This window comes from Penicillium soppii (genome assembly GCF_028829465.1).
Source record: "Penicillium soppii strain IBT 18220 chromosome Unknown utg000010l, whole genome shotgun sequence".
Classification (NCBI taxonomy): domain Eukaryota; kingdom Fungi; phylum Ascomycota; class Eurotiomycetes; order Eurotiales; family Aspergillaceae; genus Penicillium; species Penicillium soppii.
Window position 1 is genome coordinate 3017926 of NW_026643240.1, and position 15477 is coordinate 3033402.

A 15477-nucleotide genomic window follows, 5' to 3' on the forward strand; every position below is an offset into this window, starting at 1 on the left:
CAAGATGCAGGAAACAGCGGATTTATTTTGTGGATAGATCTAGCAATATAATCTTACAGTCTAGATCTCATGTGCTTGCTACCCCGGAATGGCAAATGTGGAACGCCCATGATGCAGGGGGGTCATAGAAATCGGCATAGAACAACCGAAGAAGCCAATGATCTCTCACGTCCAAATTATAAAAAGCTATAACTTCCAATCGGCCCGGTTCAACCTAAAATCAATCGGAAGAAGACCCGTTGATAGCGTTGAACAGCTTGTCGGCCGACTCCGATTTCCTCGGGAAACGCGTGCGCTCCACCATCTCTATCGTCGACTCATAAAATCGCATCGCCTTAGGACCTTGATAATTGCTTTGTTTGCCTTGTATCAACATCAAGATCTTGGTCAAAGGGCTATTAGCACCCTTACATCGCTATCGCCTCTTCGCTCATTGATAGACTTGACACAGAGAAACAAACAATACACGCAGCAATGACACAAATCGGCTGGGTAAGTCACTCCCTTGTACTCCATTGAACCGACTAACAAAACCACAGTATGGCCTCGGTTCTATGGGCCTGGCAATGGCCTCCAACCTGCAGCGCCACCTGGCGGCGAAGAAGGCACTGAGCCTCATCTACTCCAACCGCACCATGTCGCGCGGATCACCTTTGACAGCATTGGGGGGAGTTCCTGAGCCCAATTTCGCGAAGCTGGTCTCTCAATGCGGAATTATCTTCACCATGGTAATTCAACCATGATTCAAACTCCAAGACCGTGCTAATAACTCCAGGTCGCAAATGACTCCGTCCTGCAAAGCCTGCTATCCAGCACCATGGGCCAGTCTCTCAAGGACAAGATCTTCGTCGATTGCTCAACAGTGCACCCCGAGACAGTGAGCTCCGCTGTGTCCCAGCTGAAAAGCAAGAATGCCTCGTATGTAGCAGCGCCAGTTTTCGGCGGTAATCCCATCGCCGTGGACGGCAAACTTGTCTTCGCTATTGGTGGCCCTAAGAGCGCGACTGGTGCAGTCAAGCCTCTTATTCAGGATGTGATGGGCCGCCGGGTGATTGACTGTGGTGAGGATGCCACCAAGTCCTCGCTCCTGAAAATTGCTGGTAACATTGTTACTGTCAATATGATGGAGGCTGTTGGTGAAGCACAGGTCTTTGCTGAGAAGACCGGGCTTGGAACTGGTCCTATGGAAGAGCTTATCGGTGAAGCTTTCGGTCCTGTTGCTGGCGGCTATTCTAAGAGGTATGTTACGCTGCTGTAATTACTGATATTGTGGATTCTGATTATCATGCAGACTTACCACCGGTGCTTATGCGCCGCCTGTGGACTCTCGTCCTGGGTTCGGTGTCTCCCTTGCTATCAAGGATGCTAGGCATGCTATGAATATGGCCAAAGCCCAAGGTGTTGAGCTGCCTGGCCTTGAGATTGCTCGTGCTAACATGGAAGCTGCGAGAGAGTTTGGTGGGGAGTGCTTGGATAGCAGTGCAATGTATGGGATATTGCGCCAGAAAGCTGGACTGGAATTCTGGAACGAGAAAAGCAGAAAGGAGTAGATTATTGTAATCAGTAGGATAGAGCGTAATTTTCGCTAACAATGTTTGTATTTATGTAAATATTCAGTCCGAAATGATTAGTCCAAACACCTCTACAGAGATCCTTGTAAATCGAACTCTGTGGCCATGCCCTTGGCTTTCTTAACTCCGTACTATAGGGCAACAATAATATGAGAACAACAAAAAAAAAAGTTGACTTTCCAAAAGTCGGGAATTCCTCGCCAAAAATTGCAATAAAAAAAGGTGTTGTAAGCGAATGAACCAAGATCAACTTGGCGGGTGACAGTGTTCTCATTGAGATCAGCATTGTAGGTTCTTAATGAGGCGATTGCGGGCGAAAGCCTTGTGTTTGGGGTTTGATGCGTGCAGTGTCTGCCAAAGCAGGATAAGTCTCTGCAAAGCTAGGCCCCAAAGACCAATTAGACAAATTCCTCATATGCCGTTCGAATACAGGGTTTATAACTAGTTCATCAGAGTCGCCTGTTGATAACAAGCAGTCAGTAGCTTCGTATGGCCAATTGACACTGATGTCGCGCGTGAATGGAATGAACCAGTTTTCAAACGGATAGTTTTGGTAGGATGTGATGATCCGATCACGCATAGCCGGCCAGGGGACGTAGTCCATCCAGACCGGATGCGGCTGCAAAAGCTGTGTTGGGCGTGGTGTAAACCACTCAGGGAGCCGTTGGTAGTTCTCTTGCGTGGGGTAGATCTGCCAGCGCATGAGGAGAAACATGGTATAGAGTACAGCGACCTGCTCCGGCAGAGATGAGATGTCGGGGAATGTGCGCAGAATGTCCGTAAACACTTTTGAGACGGGATGTGAGTAGACACTTTTCTCTGGGTTCAGCAACGATGATACACTCGGGTACGGCGGTCCAGCGAGTTTCTGTCTTGGGATGCCTTGCGCCGCTTCGCGTTGCCTGCTTTGGAGGAAGTCAAGCAGAATGGTGTCCAATGGACATGTTGCTCCCAGATTTTGGATCGCGGCCGCGAATGCAGGTGGTCCATGTCCCCCAGTGGTGCTCAAGGCGCTTGGATATACAGGCGACGGAGGGTTTGGCTGCGAAGAGCGGAGGTTTTCCGAATTGCTGCGAGGAAGCTCAATCTTGGGCACGCTATGGGAATGATCCAGAAGAAAGTTGAAGCCTAGACGCTCCTCGGCGCCAAGGTCTAGCCCATGTGTAATATTATGGCGTTGGGAATCCAATGCGATGCGGAAAGATGCCGATGGAGGAGGCCCGGCGGTACTGTTACGTCGACTTCCGAGAATTGGTGCAGAGTGAGTCGGGGAAGGTGTGTCAAGACTGGCAATGGATTCGTCGTATGATCTGTCGACTGGAGGAAGTGTCTGACTGCTGGGGGCAAAGTGATCCGAGTCGGGGAACGGGGGTATGTGCGGAAGGGGCGCGGCTGACTTCGGTATAGCTAGAGTAGGGGGCGCATCTTTGCTTTTTAGCCTGATATTCGAAATTATTAATTGACCTGTCTAACTCACCTGGTAATTCTGATTTCGCCAATAATGGCTGTATAATGTCCATCGCGGCTTGGAGGCCTTGACGAAGCTCTGAGTTCTCCACCCGGATCGCCTCATTCTGGCGCAAAGCTGCTTGCAGGTCGAGGAAAGGTTTTTGGGAGGAGAGGTCTCGGACCTGCTGCTCAAGAGCCTCTATGTGGCCTTTGGTTCGTTCCCTAATGGCACGTTGGGCCTGGCGATCGTTGGCCCGCTTCTTCGCTAATTGATCTGGTGTGAGATTGGCGACTCCCCGTGATGACATGCTGTTCATCTTGCGCTTCCGCCCCGCCGTTGTCGATCCATTATCCAGCAGTCCATCTGCGTCTATCGAAGTCGCGCGCGAAGGATTTGGCGAGTCTTGTCTATCGAGGGAAGTCTGAGAATGTGGCAGCGGCGAGTACGCCACATCCTTTGGAGTGTTGGCCATAGCCTTGCATATGGCGCTAGTGAGAGACCATTCAACAGATGAAAGAACAGGAAGCTCTGGGGTACTTCGGTAAGACGTGAGTGAGATCGGCAGCGAAGGATGTGGGTCGACTGCGAAGTCATCTCGAACGTTTAAACTTTCATGCGGTTGTTTTTTTTCTTCTTTCTGTATTGTACTTCTTCAACTTCTTCAGCTTCTTCTTCGTTTTTTTTTGTTTGGTAATTTCTTTCAAAAATAATTAGAATTAATTCTATGTTTTATCCAATTTTGAATAGTATTCATGCATGTATGTATGTATTATACGATCAACTTATCTTCTTTTAGTGAGCCAAGGGTTCAAATTAGCTACAGAACATACATATAAATACTGTTCACCTTCTCTACCGGCGGTTTCTCGGAAAATCGCCGGGTTATCACCAGTCTATATTACCCCTTTTGTGGTAGAAGCCTTCGGGTTCTAGCACAGCCGAGGCGTCATGGGTTACCTACTTCATCTGGCAACAAGCATCGCTTACTTTCACTTCCACAAGTCCCTTGATGTTGTTCTTATGTTGTACTGATTCTTCTGATTCTTCAGCTTCTTTTTTTGTTTCATGTTTTCCTAAAACATTTGGGTCAACTATACAATCCAATGCAGTATCTAATAATATCTACGTATATCGGCTATCACCGACGGTGAGCTCGACTTCCGCCTCTATTCTATGTATCAGCTTTTTAAGTACCATTGTTCGTCAGAACTCAATTTGTCATATACTGCTGGGGTCGGTTCAAAGAAAGCTGCTGTCAAAGGCCAAAAGCATCAAAATACTGGGTTTATGTCCGAGAGAGATGAGAGGAACTGCCTCCTACACAAAAGCTCAAGTCAGGGGTATGCGGCGCTAATGTTTCGTGGATTTGCAGGGATCTTTTGGCGTTTCCTAATCAGGAAATAGGCGATAATCTATAAAAAGCACAGAAATTAAAGGATCTAGGACATACATGATTCCCTAGGGCTCGTTATCATAGCTAGAACAGAGAGGTCTACCTTTCATAAGGAAGTGTGTTGGTGGATTCTAGGAATAGCTCTATATAGTTATCTAGTTCATTTCATCATATTAGTTATTAGCTATCTTTGAACCCCAATAAATCACTAGATTGAGGATCAATCAAATGTAGAGTTTCTACACACCCCTATTGGCCAGATCAAAGCGCTTCTGACAGCATCTATAAATAGATTTGAGATGATATAATAATTTCGCGATAGATACACCGGCGAGGTTCTTCTAATCCCTGGCCTTCTAAGCAAGAGATAAACGACCATTTGTGTGCTCGATTGGAAAAGGTGCATGACCCCCAATACTGTGAAAGTGAAAGGAGTCTCGGACTTTTTCGTCTTTTCCAGCAATAATCGGCTTCAACCCGTGTCCGAAATTGACGAAACAGCGAATCGAACAGACAAGAGTAAGGACAAGAAGTACCAAGGCCGTAATTGCAAAGAGCAACATCATATCCTTCCCAGCCGTATTGGCCCGTATGCCGTGCCCATAGAGAATGATGATTCGGCTGAGTAGATACGCGATCATTGCGAGATAACAAACCTGTCAATAAAAGGTTAGTCGGCGGAAGAGTGAATCCAAATGAATATATACTCACAATGACGAAGGTCATGAGAAACTTACGCTCCAATCGAACGACATAGAACCCAAGGATCATTAAGAGGAGTGTAACTGGCAATAGACCCATGGTCAACCCGAATTCGGGCTGTTCAAAGTGCACGTCGATCAGGCCATATTGCAGAACAAAACAAATAATGAAGAAAACAGCGATTTTGTTTAGAACGAGGTAGATCTGGAGCTAGTCAGCATGTTCCTCAAATAGGGTATAGCCTACACTCACCTCGTAAGTTAGGTACCGCGATCTTGTATCCGAATCACCCTGGACACTTCGATAGATGGCCCAGGCGTACTCCTTTTGCAATTGAAAAGCCGAAGCCCAAGTAGCAAGAGTACAAAGTCCAATGAAAATTGGTGATGCGATCTGGAATCCCTGGATCAAAGTCCATATATTTCTCTCTGGGTCGACAAGAGGTTGGTTCATGCCGTCTCGTTGACTTGGCATTTCGTTGATGGTTTCCTTCATGTTCCTGTATAGCAAGATCGAGAATGCCAGGGCACACGCATTGCTCACGCAGATTGCCAATAGCAACATGTTATTTCTGTGATGGACAGCATCGAGCGACAGAAAGAAGACATAAATGCAAGCGAAAAACATGATCGCCGATTCAACGGGAACAATGTATGAGGCGGTGATTTGAATGATGTTCGGATGAACCCATAATTGCCATTCAGCAAGGATAAATCTGAGTTCTTGTTCAATGAGGGTTCAATTAGGATAAGTGAGGTTTACTTACGCCTCAATGGCGAGAATTATGAGCGCCTGAGCGCCCAATATCCCACAAAATATCCATTCATGCTTGCTCTTAGGCCTATACATGTCTTGAATGGAATATAGGGGGAAATATGAATCCTATGTCTCACTTTTTTCCCACCTCAATGACCCACCAAAACGAACCCCGGCGATCCATGACTTCTTAATCCATCTAAGATTTGCGGTTTCCCCGAAGACTCTCCGCTCTACTTGGGAGCACTGGTACAATATAGACTTGTTGAGTGCAAATTTGGGAATTTGCAACCACAATACAGTACATAGAATAGGAAGCTCTGTATTTATACATCAATTGTACATTACGCACATGGGGAAGGCGAGTTTCGGAGATTCTTAAAAGATTGATTTGTACCACGCTTGGGAATACCTTTTACTGCTTCCAACGCTTGGAGCTTAGCCAAAGTTATGCAACGAAGCATGTATAGAGTGAGTGACTGTTTGTTTTCAATTACAGTGTATCTATGATCAATCATCGCGAAAAGAAAACAGAGGACTGGACAACCTCAAAGTTACACAAAAATAAACATGTACGATATCAGCGCCATATATAACAAGTCAGAGAATGGAAGAATATGCATAGAGAAGAAGGGTCGGTCGTGTCGATCGTGTACAAAGGCTTTTGAAGGTTCCAATGCAAGAAAGAATGAAGCATAAAAATGAACGTATGGGTAATGAGGGAATCAAGTGGTTCAAGTTCAAGGATTATTGGATCATGTGACCCATTTTGGAAATCTATAGAAATCAGAGCATTAGTATTGTGATCAATCAAGCGCATAGGGGACAAGAATACCTTAGTTTGTAGATAGCCTTCAATTTCAGAGCTCTTAATGCCCTTCTGACCACCAGTCCTCCATGCCAATGGGATCATGGGCACTCGTTCTTTTACAAGAACCTCCCGATTGGGGCCCTCGATAGCCCGAACCTTATCAGGGTTATTTGTGAGAAGACGGATTCCTTCTGGAATAGAATCCGCACCACAACCAAGATCTTGGAGCATAGCAGTGGCAAGACCATAGCTTCGGGCATCGGCAGGATGTCTCAGCAAAAGATTCGCCTCAACAGTATCTGATCCCAGATCCTGGAGGTTGTATGCCTTCAATTTTTCTCCAAGACCGATTCCGCGACCTTCCTGTCGCAAATAGATAATGACGCCACCGGTCGAGTGTGACGAGAGAGACTGCACCTCTGGTGGTGCATCCGAGGCAAGATCCTCAACGGGGAAAGACATCAGACGTGCCGCCTCATCGAGCTGCTCGCCACAATCGCATCGTGCAGACCACGCCGTCTCTCCCGTATAACATTCCGAATGGATCCGCACTAATGGAGGCTCAACCTGCTTCGGTGTCGAGGGTGAAGCTTGCTCATCATACCGGCTGCTGACTCTTCCCGGGCGCAATTTCCCCACGTACGCGCCGCGGATCATTCGGTCCATCTCGGTCTCCCCCGGCCGAACGCTATCCAAGCTCCGACTGCGAATGTTGTTTCCAAATACAATGGCCAAGTGCTCTTTTCCATCCAAGTCGTTGTGGTATAAATGGAGGAACATCTCCGCCCCATTGGTTGTCGGGATCCGGGCCCGCACGATGCATTCCACCTCTGGGAGCTTCGGGAGTAGTTTGGGCGATTTGGGTTTCTCGGCCTTATGTTGGATATCTGCTGCTTGATGTTGGTGGAGGATTTTGGTTGGGTTCAAATCCCAATCTAATGTGCCACCGGGGGTCAAAGGCGGGGTGAATGCGGGCGACAGCAGTGAGTCCGGTATGGCCGGAGTGTGTTCGCCTGCCACGCTACTCCCTTGACTGGCATTTTCCGACAGTCTATCTGGTCCGCTCGGCAACGATTGCGGAGGTAGCTTTGGTGAGGCGTGGGCCGGTAAATCGGTCATTGCGACTGCGACGGAGAGGCGGGGTAGTCGGGAGGTGTGGCGCGATGCAAGAGCTTTAGTGTACAAGGGTATCAATTGGAGAGGAAAGCATCAATCCAACGAAGTATAACCTAGGTAGAGAGCAAGGGTTTGGCAAAGTTGTTCTAATGAAGTAGATTATGCTCTACTCCCTCGGCATGGGGAGCCCGGACCGCGGGCAGCTGACTCACTGCTTACTCTAGCACCTTCTGTCTCAAATCGGATTCCGAGGCCTTTTAGTCAGAATCTCATAATTTCACTGTGCTACGGCAGTTTCAAGTTATTATGGATATAGACAATTTCATGGCATTGAATACTGAAGAGCCAGTTTGAAGAAATGAACTTGAAAAATTTTTTTATCTGCCAATGTTACGCACATCTCACCACTTGCAGCCGACATCGGGGTTAATCATGATAAACCAATCACGCCAACATGATCACGCCACCAGAAGTATGGATATCAGCAACGTACATGGCACGTCCATTCTCAATGTTCTTCCCATTTTCGAACGCATGGAAGACAATCTTGCTCCCATCACGAAGGAAGTCTGAACCACCAGGTCCTGACAGATCACCCACATTGCTCGCATCTCCAGACACAAGCAATGGAGCATCCGGATACTGGGCTTTGGTATAGGGACCAGTGAGGGCCGAAGCCGTCGCATAACTCACATCGTACTTGTCTGTATCGTACATATTGGACGAGAACGAGAGATAGTACATGTCATCAACGTTGACTAAGCTCGGTGCCTCAATAAGGGGGCCATCTGCGTCGTCACGGTCCAAAAGCTGCGTGGGATCGCCATTGGGGGTCACAGCATCGGAGTTCAGTCCCTGCAGCATAAGCGGAGTGGTGTGGGTGCTTCCATCTCCGTTGAGACTGTTCCCGTCCACCTTATACACGACATAGTAGGTTCCTCCATCCTCAAAACCATCGGCATCAATGGCCCCACCTTGATCAAGAGGACAGGCTACTGCACTGTCTACCGGGGTGTAAGGTCCCGTAATGCTAGAGGAGGTAGCAGCTCCGACGCAGTGCTTACTAGCGTCCTCGCTTGTCGATGCGGAGAAGTACATGACAAATGTGCCGTCGTCCTAATTGGAATGAGCTTTGGTCTGTTGATAATGTGTCATTCGTTTGGTTTACCCTTTTGATCACATCAGGCGCCCAAACTGAGGGATCATTTGCAACCCAAGATGGGAATGGCCCAGGCATAGCATCCGTTCCGGACAGAAGTTCCCATGAGCTGAAGTCGGAGGACTTTGCAATTTGAACATTCGCGCCATTAGTGCTGGTTCCAAAGGCATAGTATCCATCATCGGTTTGAATGACGCAGGGGTCTGCGAAATCGCTGTCAATTGCTCGAGTTGGTTGTGATGCCACTATTCCACTTAGCAGGAGGGCTGAGAAAGAAAGTAATACCGCGGCCATGATTGTTTGAGCAAATCACTGAACAAAATTAGTAGGATGTCATGGAATAGAGCGTTTAATTATCATGGGAAGCATTTCAACTTCATATATACCCTCTAGTAAGCTATGTCGGAATACCTCGCTGACATTTGCCAAACTTGGTATTCCCCTGGGCCTTGGCAACTTCTGTACTACAACTCTGACCCTTGAGCGCGATGGGACTTTGTTGAGTAGCTTTCTCCACAAAGCGACGATCCCTCGGGCCACTAAACCCAGGAGAGAAAATGGGTTGCAGTCTTGGCCAGGAAAATCTAAGCATGTTCTTTTGATCAGACAGCATTGTAGTTCGACTTGTAAATCAATGCCAGAAAGAGCGCAGAAGAAAATGCTGTGCATCTTTTTCTATGCAGCTCGATATTTTCAGTAGCATCGGCTAGACTTGCGCGTATAAAATGTGCAAGCTTGGAACATCATTCGATTGAGGGGATATGCTATTTTAGGCACCGTATTGAGTTTATTGCTCCTGGTTCAAGCCCCGTAAATGGCCGGCTGGATATTTCACAGCTACGGAGTACCAGGAGACATCTAGTAGATTGTAGTCAACCTTAAGCGACCAAGACGAGCCTACCTGTTCTTGAATAAGAACAGATAGTAGATCTTCCAAAAAGAATTTATATTTTCGACTAGAGTATCTAGTAAAGATGAAAGCACCCCATGGCCATTTGCTGGTAAGCCTTCGAACTCCAGATAGCGCCGCGCTTAAATGGTATCATCATCACATCAGATTATAGAAATAACTTGGACGAACTCATCTGCCCGGGATATCCAACACAAATCGTCGGTCGACTTCCATCTCCTTGTCGTCCTCCTCGCCTTCAAACTTGAGGCGGTAGACATCCTTTCTCGCTCCCATCACTTCCGCACGATAGAAAGTGGTGGTGTCGGGATATCTGGCGAGGACTTGCTTGCCAGCCGGGTACGGAGTCAAGTTGCCGTTCACCGGAGGGATGGGAATGAGAGAGACAGCAGTAGTCTTGTAGACAGCGCCTTGTTCGCCGTTCTCATTTGGCTCTGGATCCTGGACTTCATATCTGGATCAGAGGTAAGCTATCGGGTCACGCAGAGCGGGAGGGGAAAAAGAAATGACTTGCCGCTTCTTCTGTCCTTCACCAGTGATGGCCTTAATTATGCACTGTATCCCCTCACCTTCAACGCCTTGCTTATTCTTATTGTGCTTAAACACGACCTGAGCCCCGATCTGCAGCACACCACTCCGCTCGGCGATGGTGCCCTTGGTGCCCTCCGAGGGCACCTCTTCGATCTTGACCATGATATTTTCCTGACGAGGTCCGTCACGAGATTGCGTATTGGAGGAAACACTTGAGCTGCGGGGTGCGGTCCCTTTTGAACGAGCGGATTTGTCTGCCCCCGAGGCACTGGGGGAATCGGTCACTGAGCCTTCGACCTCATTTCTTTTCTTGCGGGACTTGTTGAATGATGCCGATCGATTGGGTGGTGCCTCGGCCTCGGATGCTTTGCGCAATGCTGTAAGAAGCTCTAGATTCTTGATTACATCGCATGGCTCTTCCTGCATGATCGAGCGCTCTGCTTCGCTGAGCTTCTGACTCTGGCGCAGCCAGCTATCGAGCTGGTCGTGCTCTGCCATGGTTGGTTCTGCTTGGTGATCACAATGTCAGTATGTGCGACAGAGTGCTATTCATGCGATTACATCCGATTTCGGCGGATCATGGAGCTTTGTGTTCGCTATTGCGCCAAAGAAGCTAGTGCGGGGGTGCTCACTATTGCCGTCATTGGTGATCTTGTCAATCAATCCTTTGATCTGTAAAGACAATGAGCTCTGTTGATCAAATTTCTCCTTTGATTTTCGAATATCTTGGCAGATTTTGGTCCAGAGCTCCAATTCCTCGTTATTTCCGAACCCATTGTCCCTGGGCCGAGGGCGGTTTCGGGACATGTTTTGACCAAGTAAGGGACTGGCAAGATTGTGAATTCTGGGCTATAGATGTTGAGGTGGGGATGTTTGGTAACAATGCGGTTAAATCTAGGTGTCCAGGAGGATTGATGTGTTCATTTGGTGTTTATATCGTATTGGTTTTGTTGGAGATCACGATATGTGATAAAGAGGGCTACATGCCAGGCGGTCGGGGTTGATACGCTAAACTACTTTGGGATATGTTGTACACAACCTTTATACTTACAAGCCCTGCATTCATTAAATGCTTAGTATACATACATATGTATAATTTTATGTCTATCTAGATACAAGTATTGGTGTTTTCCAATGCCAACGATATCTCCTTCATATTTCCAGTCTAAGTAGACTAAATGCGGCTCAAAACATTGGCTTTCACAGTTTTTATATGGTTGCGGAAGTAGTACCGTACCGTATTAGGAATAACATATTATGACAGATTGGGATCCTCCGATCTTCTCTAAATAAAATCAGGTAAACCCTCGAATCCTCTATTTCCATGCAAGCTTCTTAAATTAATTTCGTCTGAGATTTGTCATAGAAATAGACCCTCCAGAGCTGACCTTGGTCATCACTCACCGAAGGGCTTGGCGAACTTCTGCGTAATACCAACCCACTGGTTGCCCCTCCGCTTTTTCCCCAAACATCATTCATTTTCAATATGCAGGTGCCACTACTTCGGCTGCAATGCGGTAAGTCTTCGGACTTTCATTCAGAGAAACAAAGCTGATCTTATTTCAAGGTGTTAACAGCTACGACTGGGGTAAGATAAACATACTGAATTCTGTTCCCCGCACTAACCCTCGTCATAGGCAAGGTCGGCCAAGAGTCGGCTGCGGCCAGGTATGCGGCCACAACTGCCGGCCCGGACTTCACAATTGAAGCCGAAAAGCCCTACGCAGAAGTAAGTGAGCATCAAATCGTATTATTGGCCTTGATGAACTCACAAACTTTTTGTTTGGTACATAGCTGTGGATGGGCACGCACCCGTCTCTTCCCTCCAAAGATGTTGAGACCCAGCGCACTCTGCTCGATATGGTCCAAGACAACCAAGCTCTTTTGTCAACAGATATAAGTGAGCGATTCGGTGGCAAACTTCCATTCCTTTTTAAGGTGCTTTCCGTCCAAAAGGCCCTTAGCATCCAAGCCCACCCCAACAAGAAGCTTGCAGAGCAGCTTCATGCCCGGGACCCCAAGAACTATCCCGGTGAGTATTATTCAAGACAAAGGCGGTTGGAATCATGTCTAATCAAAAGTCAGATGACAACCACAAGCCCGAGATGACCATTGCCATTACTCCCTTTGAAGGTATGTGTGGTTTCCGTCCTCTCGCTGAGATCACACACTTCCTCCAAGCTGTGGAGCCTTTGCGCACCCTGGTCGGTGACAAGGCTGCAAGCGAGTTTGAGCAGCTTGTCAAGGGCAACGAAGACTCCCAGGATATCGCCGTCATCAACAAGAACAAGGATGCGCTGCGTGCCCTCTTCACTACTTTGATGGAGTCTCCATCCGAGAAGATCGAGGCAGCTTGTACCGCCCTTATCTCCATTGCGGAGAACAGTCCCGACAGCTTCGGAATACTGTCTGGTGAAGTGGGAACGAACCCTTCCAACCCCGCGGAGCTGGCAGCTCTTGCAAAGCGATTGAACGGACAATTCCCCAACGACATCGGTCTGTTCGTCTTCTTTTTCCTCAACTTCGTCAAGCTGTCTCCCGGCGAGGCCATGTTCCTCAAAGCAGACGATATTCACGCATATATTTCCGGCGACATCATCGAGTGCATGGCATCCTCCGACAACGTCGTGCGCGCGGGATTCACCCCCAAGTTCAAGGATGTTGACACCCTCACCCAGATGTTGACCTACTCATATGCACCCATCGAAGAGCAGAAGCTCCAGGCAACAGACTACCCCTACGCTGTTCTGAATGCTACTGCTTACTCGAGTGCCTCGACCGCTATGCTCTATGATCCTCCTATCGATGAGTTCAGCGTCGTCAAGACTGATTTGAAGCGCACAGGCGCCAAAGTGACATTTGATGGCATCTATGGTCCCAGCATCCTCATTTGCACCCGCGGCAAGGGCAAGATTACCGTCGGCAACAAGGTTGAGGAGGTCCAGGAGGGTTACGTTTTCTTCGTTGGTGCCACTGCTGAATGTGCGATTGAGAACACTGGCAGCGGAGAGGGCTCGGATGATGTTTTCACTACATACAAGGCATTTTGCGAATTGGCCCCTTCCGGTGAGGCATAACTTGGTCACTGGTGCTTCGAGTGTTGGTTCTAATATGTGGTGTCAAGAAGAAACATCCCGCTCTGGAATTGGCGCTAATTTGTGAAGTACAAACCAAAGTCTCGCAATGATTGCATGAGTTGGTGTGAAATGATAAAAGAATTAGAACAATCGGGCACCCAGAATACGGCGGTTAAGTGTGTCTAATGTTCTTTTAGAAGTCGATAAACCTAACCTGTGTGCCAACGTTGAAATGCCCTCCCCATAATGACCGCGACATATTCATGTATGACTTTGAATTACTTTTTTTAATGACTAGAACAAAAAAAAATGTAGAAATTGGCATCATTCTTCGAGCAACAAGACAGTCCAAACAAGATCGCAACAAGCGAGTGTCGTCAACTCAACAGTAGCTCAGTAAACTTATGTTCCAAGATTGTCTAATGCGTACCGTCGTTTTCCTCGTCTTTGTCCCATTTTTGATCTTCACAGAATTCCTGACAGAATTCCATTGTTCATAGCTCAGCAGTCAAAAATATCCAATCAACGCGCGACGGCTCCGGGTTCTCCAGGGCCCACAAGAGAGCGGGGAAACACCTACATTCAGCCGAGCTCTTCTTGTTTGTACCTTGTTCATCTCTTCAATATATACATAAATATACAATTATACTCTACCATGACGACTAAGCGCCCTGGCTTCGATCTCGGCTTTTGGGAGAAAGCCGATCTCCCCTTCGTGCACCTATCGGTCTTCGCCAGCATGGTGTACCATGCCATCGCTGGCGTCTTCCGCGGAAAGGCCAGTCCCAGGCGCTACGACCACTTTATCATGACCAATGTTATCAGGAAGCTCGTCAGCCGCACTTCGGATCGACAGAAGCAGTACGTACAGTTACCCCTTGGTTCTGGCCAAAAGCTCATGAACGGGAGAATAATATGTTAACGTACTGCGCAGGTACGTTTATGGCCCAACTACTGGCACCTATGAGACTGTCATGAAGAAGCATGGCTTGAACCCTGAAACAGTGCCCCTTGCATATGGTGCGGAGGGCCTATGGATCGGAAATAAAAATGCCAAGAACGTGATCATCTACTATCACGGTTCGTGCTCACTCCCCGTGTAACACGCAATCGATTTGTGCACCGAGACGAAAACCTAATCTCCAAAACAAACGTACTAACTGAACCAAACACAGGCGGTGGTTTCGCAGTGCCTGCGATTCCCGCGTATTTCGACTTTTGGCTCGAGGTGATTCGTGCCCTGAACGAGAACGGCCACGACCTGGCTGTCTTCTTCCCGCAATACACTCTCACCCCACACGCCGTGTACCCGACTCAGCTCCGCCAGGCAGTCGAGGCGCTGCGGTATATCATCAACGAGACTGGTCGGTCCCCGGCCAATGTGATCATCGGAGGTGACTCGGCTGGTGGTAACCTAGCGTCTGCGACCCTGCTGCACCTCTCGCATCCGCACCCGGAGATCGATCCCCTGGAGCTTTCGGCACCGCTAGCGGGTGTATTTGCTTACGCGCCGTGGGTCAGCTTTAGCACCGAGTGGCCCTCCATGAAGGAGAATGAGTGGAAGGATATCATTACACCTAGTCTTTTGAAGCACTGGGCTAATGTTTACCGGGGTGATAAGGCTGCTGATAATTGGAATGAGCCAATTAATGCGCCTGCTAAGTGGTGGGCTGACGTCAAGACGGAGCGGATTCTCATCTTGGCTGGTGGCGATGAGATTCTGCTTTCGCCTATTGAGGAGTATGCCAAAAAGATCAAGTCTGTTTTCCCGGAGACTACTTATGTGGTTGGGGCTGATGAGTCGCATGATGCGCCTTTCTACGTTTCTGCCAATAAAGAAACACAAACTGGCGTTGAGTTGCGACAGTGGCTGGCTTCTCGTTTGTAAATTACAAGCTACATATGATAGTTCTGATACAGGGTGCCAAAACTTCAAGATTCGGAGGTCATGTCTTTTCATAAGCAAGCAGGACAAACTCCCCTGGCTTGAATTAAATAAAA

General features: G+C 47.9%; 8 protein-coding genes across 8 annotated transcripts; 3 read left to right on the top strand and 5 right to left on the bottom strand.

Annotated features, from left to right (window-relative positions):
* Window positions 1-474: 474 nt before the first annotated feature.
* N7529_011803 (NAD(P)-dependent oxidoreductase) lies at window positions 475-1550 on the top strand (the record flags this gene model as incomplete). The annotated part of the gene is made up of 4 exons (XM_057247329.1): window positions 475-492; window positions 540-728; window positions 776-1239; window positions 1292-1550. 4 exons carry the CDS (start codon window positions 475-477, stop codon window positions 1548-1550), a joined length of 930 nt encoding a protein of 309 aa, XP_057092678.1.
* A 316-nt stretch (window positions 1551-1866) lies between these two features.
* N7529_011804 (bZIP transcription factor) lies at window positions 1867-3493 on the bottom strand (the record flags this gene model as incomplete). The annotated part of the gene is made up of 2 exons (XM_057247330.1): window positions 1867-2996; window positions 3049-3493. 2 exons carry the CDS (start codon window positions 3491-3493, stop codon window positions 1867-1869), a joined length of 1575 nt encoding a protein of 524 aa, XP_057092679.1.
* A 1277-nt stretch (window positions 3494-4770) lies between these two features.
* N7529_011805 (uncharacterized protein) lies at window positions 4771-5965 on the bottom strand (the record flags this gene model as incomplete). Its single annotated transcript, XM_057247331.1, has 4 exons — window positions 4771-5070; window positions 5126-5320; window positions 5369-5831; window positions 5883-5965. The coding sequence occupies 4 exons, from the start codon at window positions 5963-5965 to the stop codon at window positions 4771-4773; spliced, it is 1041 nt and encodes a 346-aa protein (XP_057092680.1).
* A 654-nt stretch (window positions 5966-6619) lies between these two features.
* On the bottom strand, window positions 6620-7802 carry N7529_011806 (GTP cyclohydrolase II; the record flags this gene model as incomplete). The annotated part of the gene is made up of 2 exons (XM_057247332.1): window positions 6620-6649; window positions 6708-7802. The coding sequence occupies 2 exons, from the start codon at window positions 7800-7802 to the stop codon at window positions 6620-6622; spliced, it is 1125 nt and encodes a 374-aa protein (XP_057092681.1).
* Window positions 7803-8243: 441 nt separating this feature from the next.
* N7529_011807 (glycoside hydrolase family 43 protein) lies at window positions 8244-9252 on the bottom strand (the record flags this gene model as incomplete). The annotated part of the gene is made up of 2 exons (XM_057247333.1): window positions 8244-8915; window positions 8968-9252. The coding sequence occupies 2 exons, from the start codon at window positions 9250-9252 to the stop codon at window positions 8244-8246; spliced, it is 957 nt and encodes a 318-aa protein (XP_057092682.1).
* A 787-nt stretch (window positions 9253-10039) lies between these two features.
* N7529_011808 (SAGA-associated factor 29 family protein) lies at window positions 10040-11206 on the bottom strand (the record flags this gene model as incomplete). Its single annotated transcript, XM_057247334.1, has 3 exons — window positions 10040-10314; window positions 10438-10905; window positions 11032-11206. 3 exons carry the CDS (start codon window positions 11204-11206, stop codon window positions 10040-10042), a joined length of 918 nt encoding a protein of 305 aa, XP_057092683.1.
* A 679-nt stretch (window positions 11207-11885) lies between these two features.
* pmi1 (mannose-6-phosphate isomerase pmi1) lies at window positions 11886-13476 on the top strand (the record flags this gene model as incomplete). The annotated part of the gene is made up of 5 exons (XM_057247335.1): window positions 11886-11916; window positions 11967-11987; window positions 12037-12128; window positions 12194-12431; window positions 12485-13476. 5 exons carry the CDS (start codon window positions 11886-11888, stop codon window positions 13474-13476), a joined length of 1374 nt encoding a protein of 457 aa, XP_057092684.1.
* A 655-nt stretch (window positions 13477-14131) lies between these two features.
* Window positions 14132-15364, top strand: N7529_011810 (putative 6-hexanolactone hydrolase; the record flags this gene model as incomplete). Its single annotated transcript, XM_057247336.1, has 3 exons — window positions 14132-14337; window positions 14411-14556; window positions 14652-15364. 3 exons carry the CDS (start codon window positions 14132-14134, stop codon window positions 15362-15364), a joined length of 1065 nt encoding a protein of 354 aa, XP_057092685.1.
* Window positions 15365-15477: the final 113 nt, after the last annotated feature.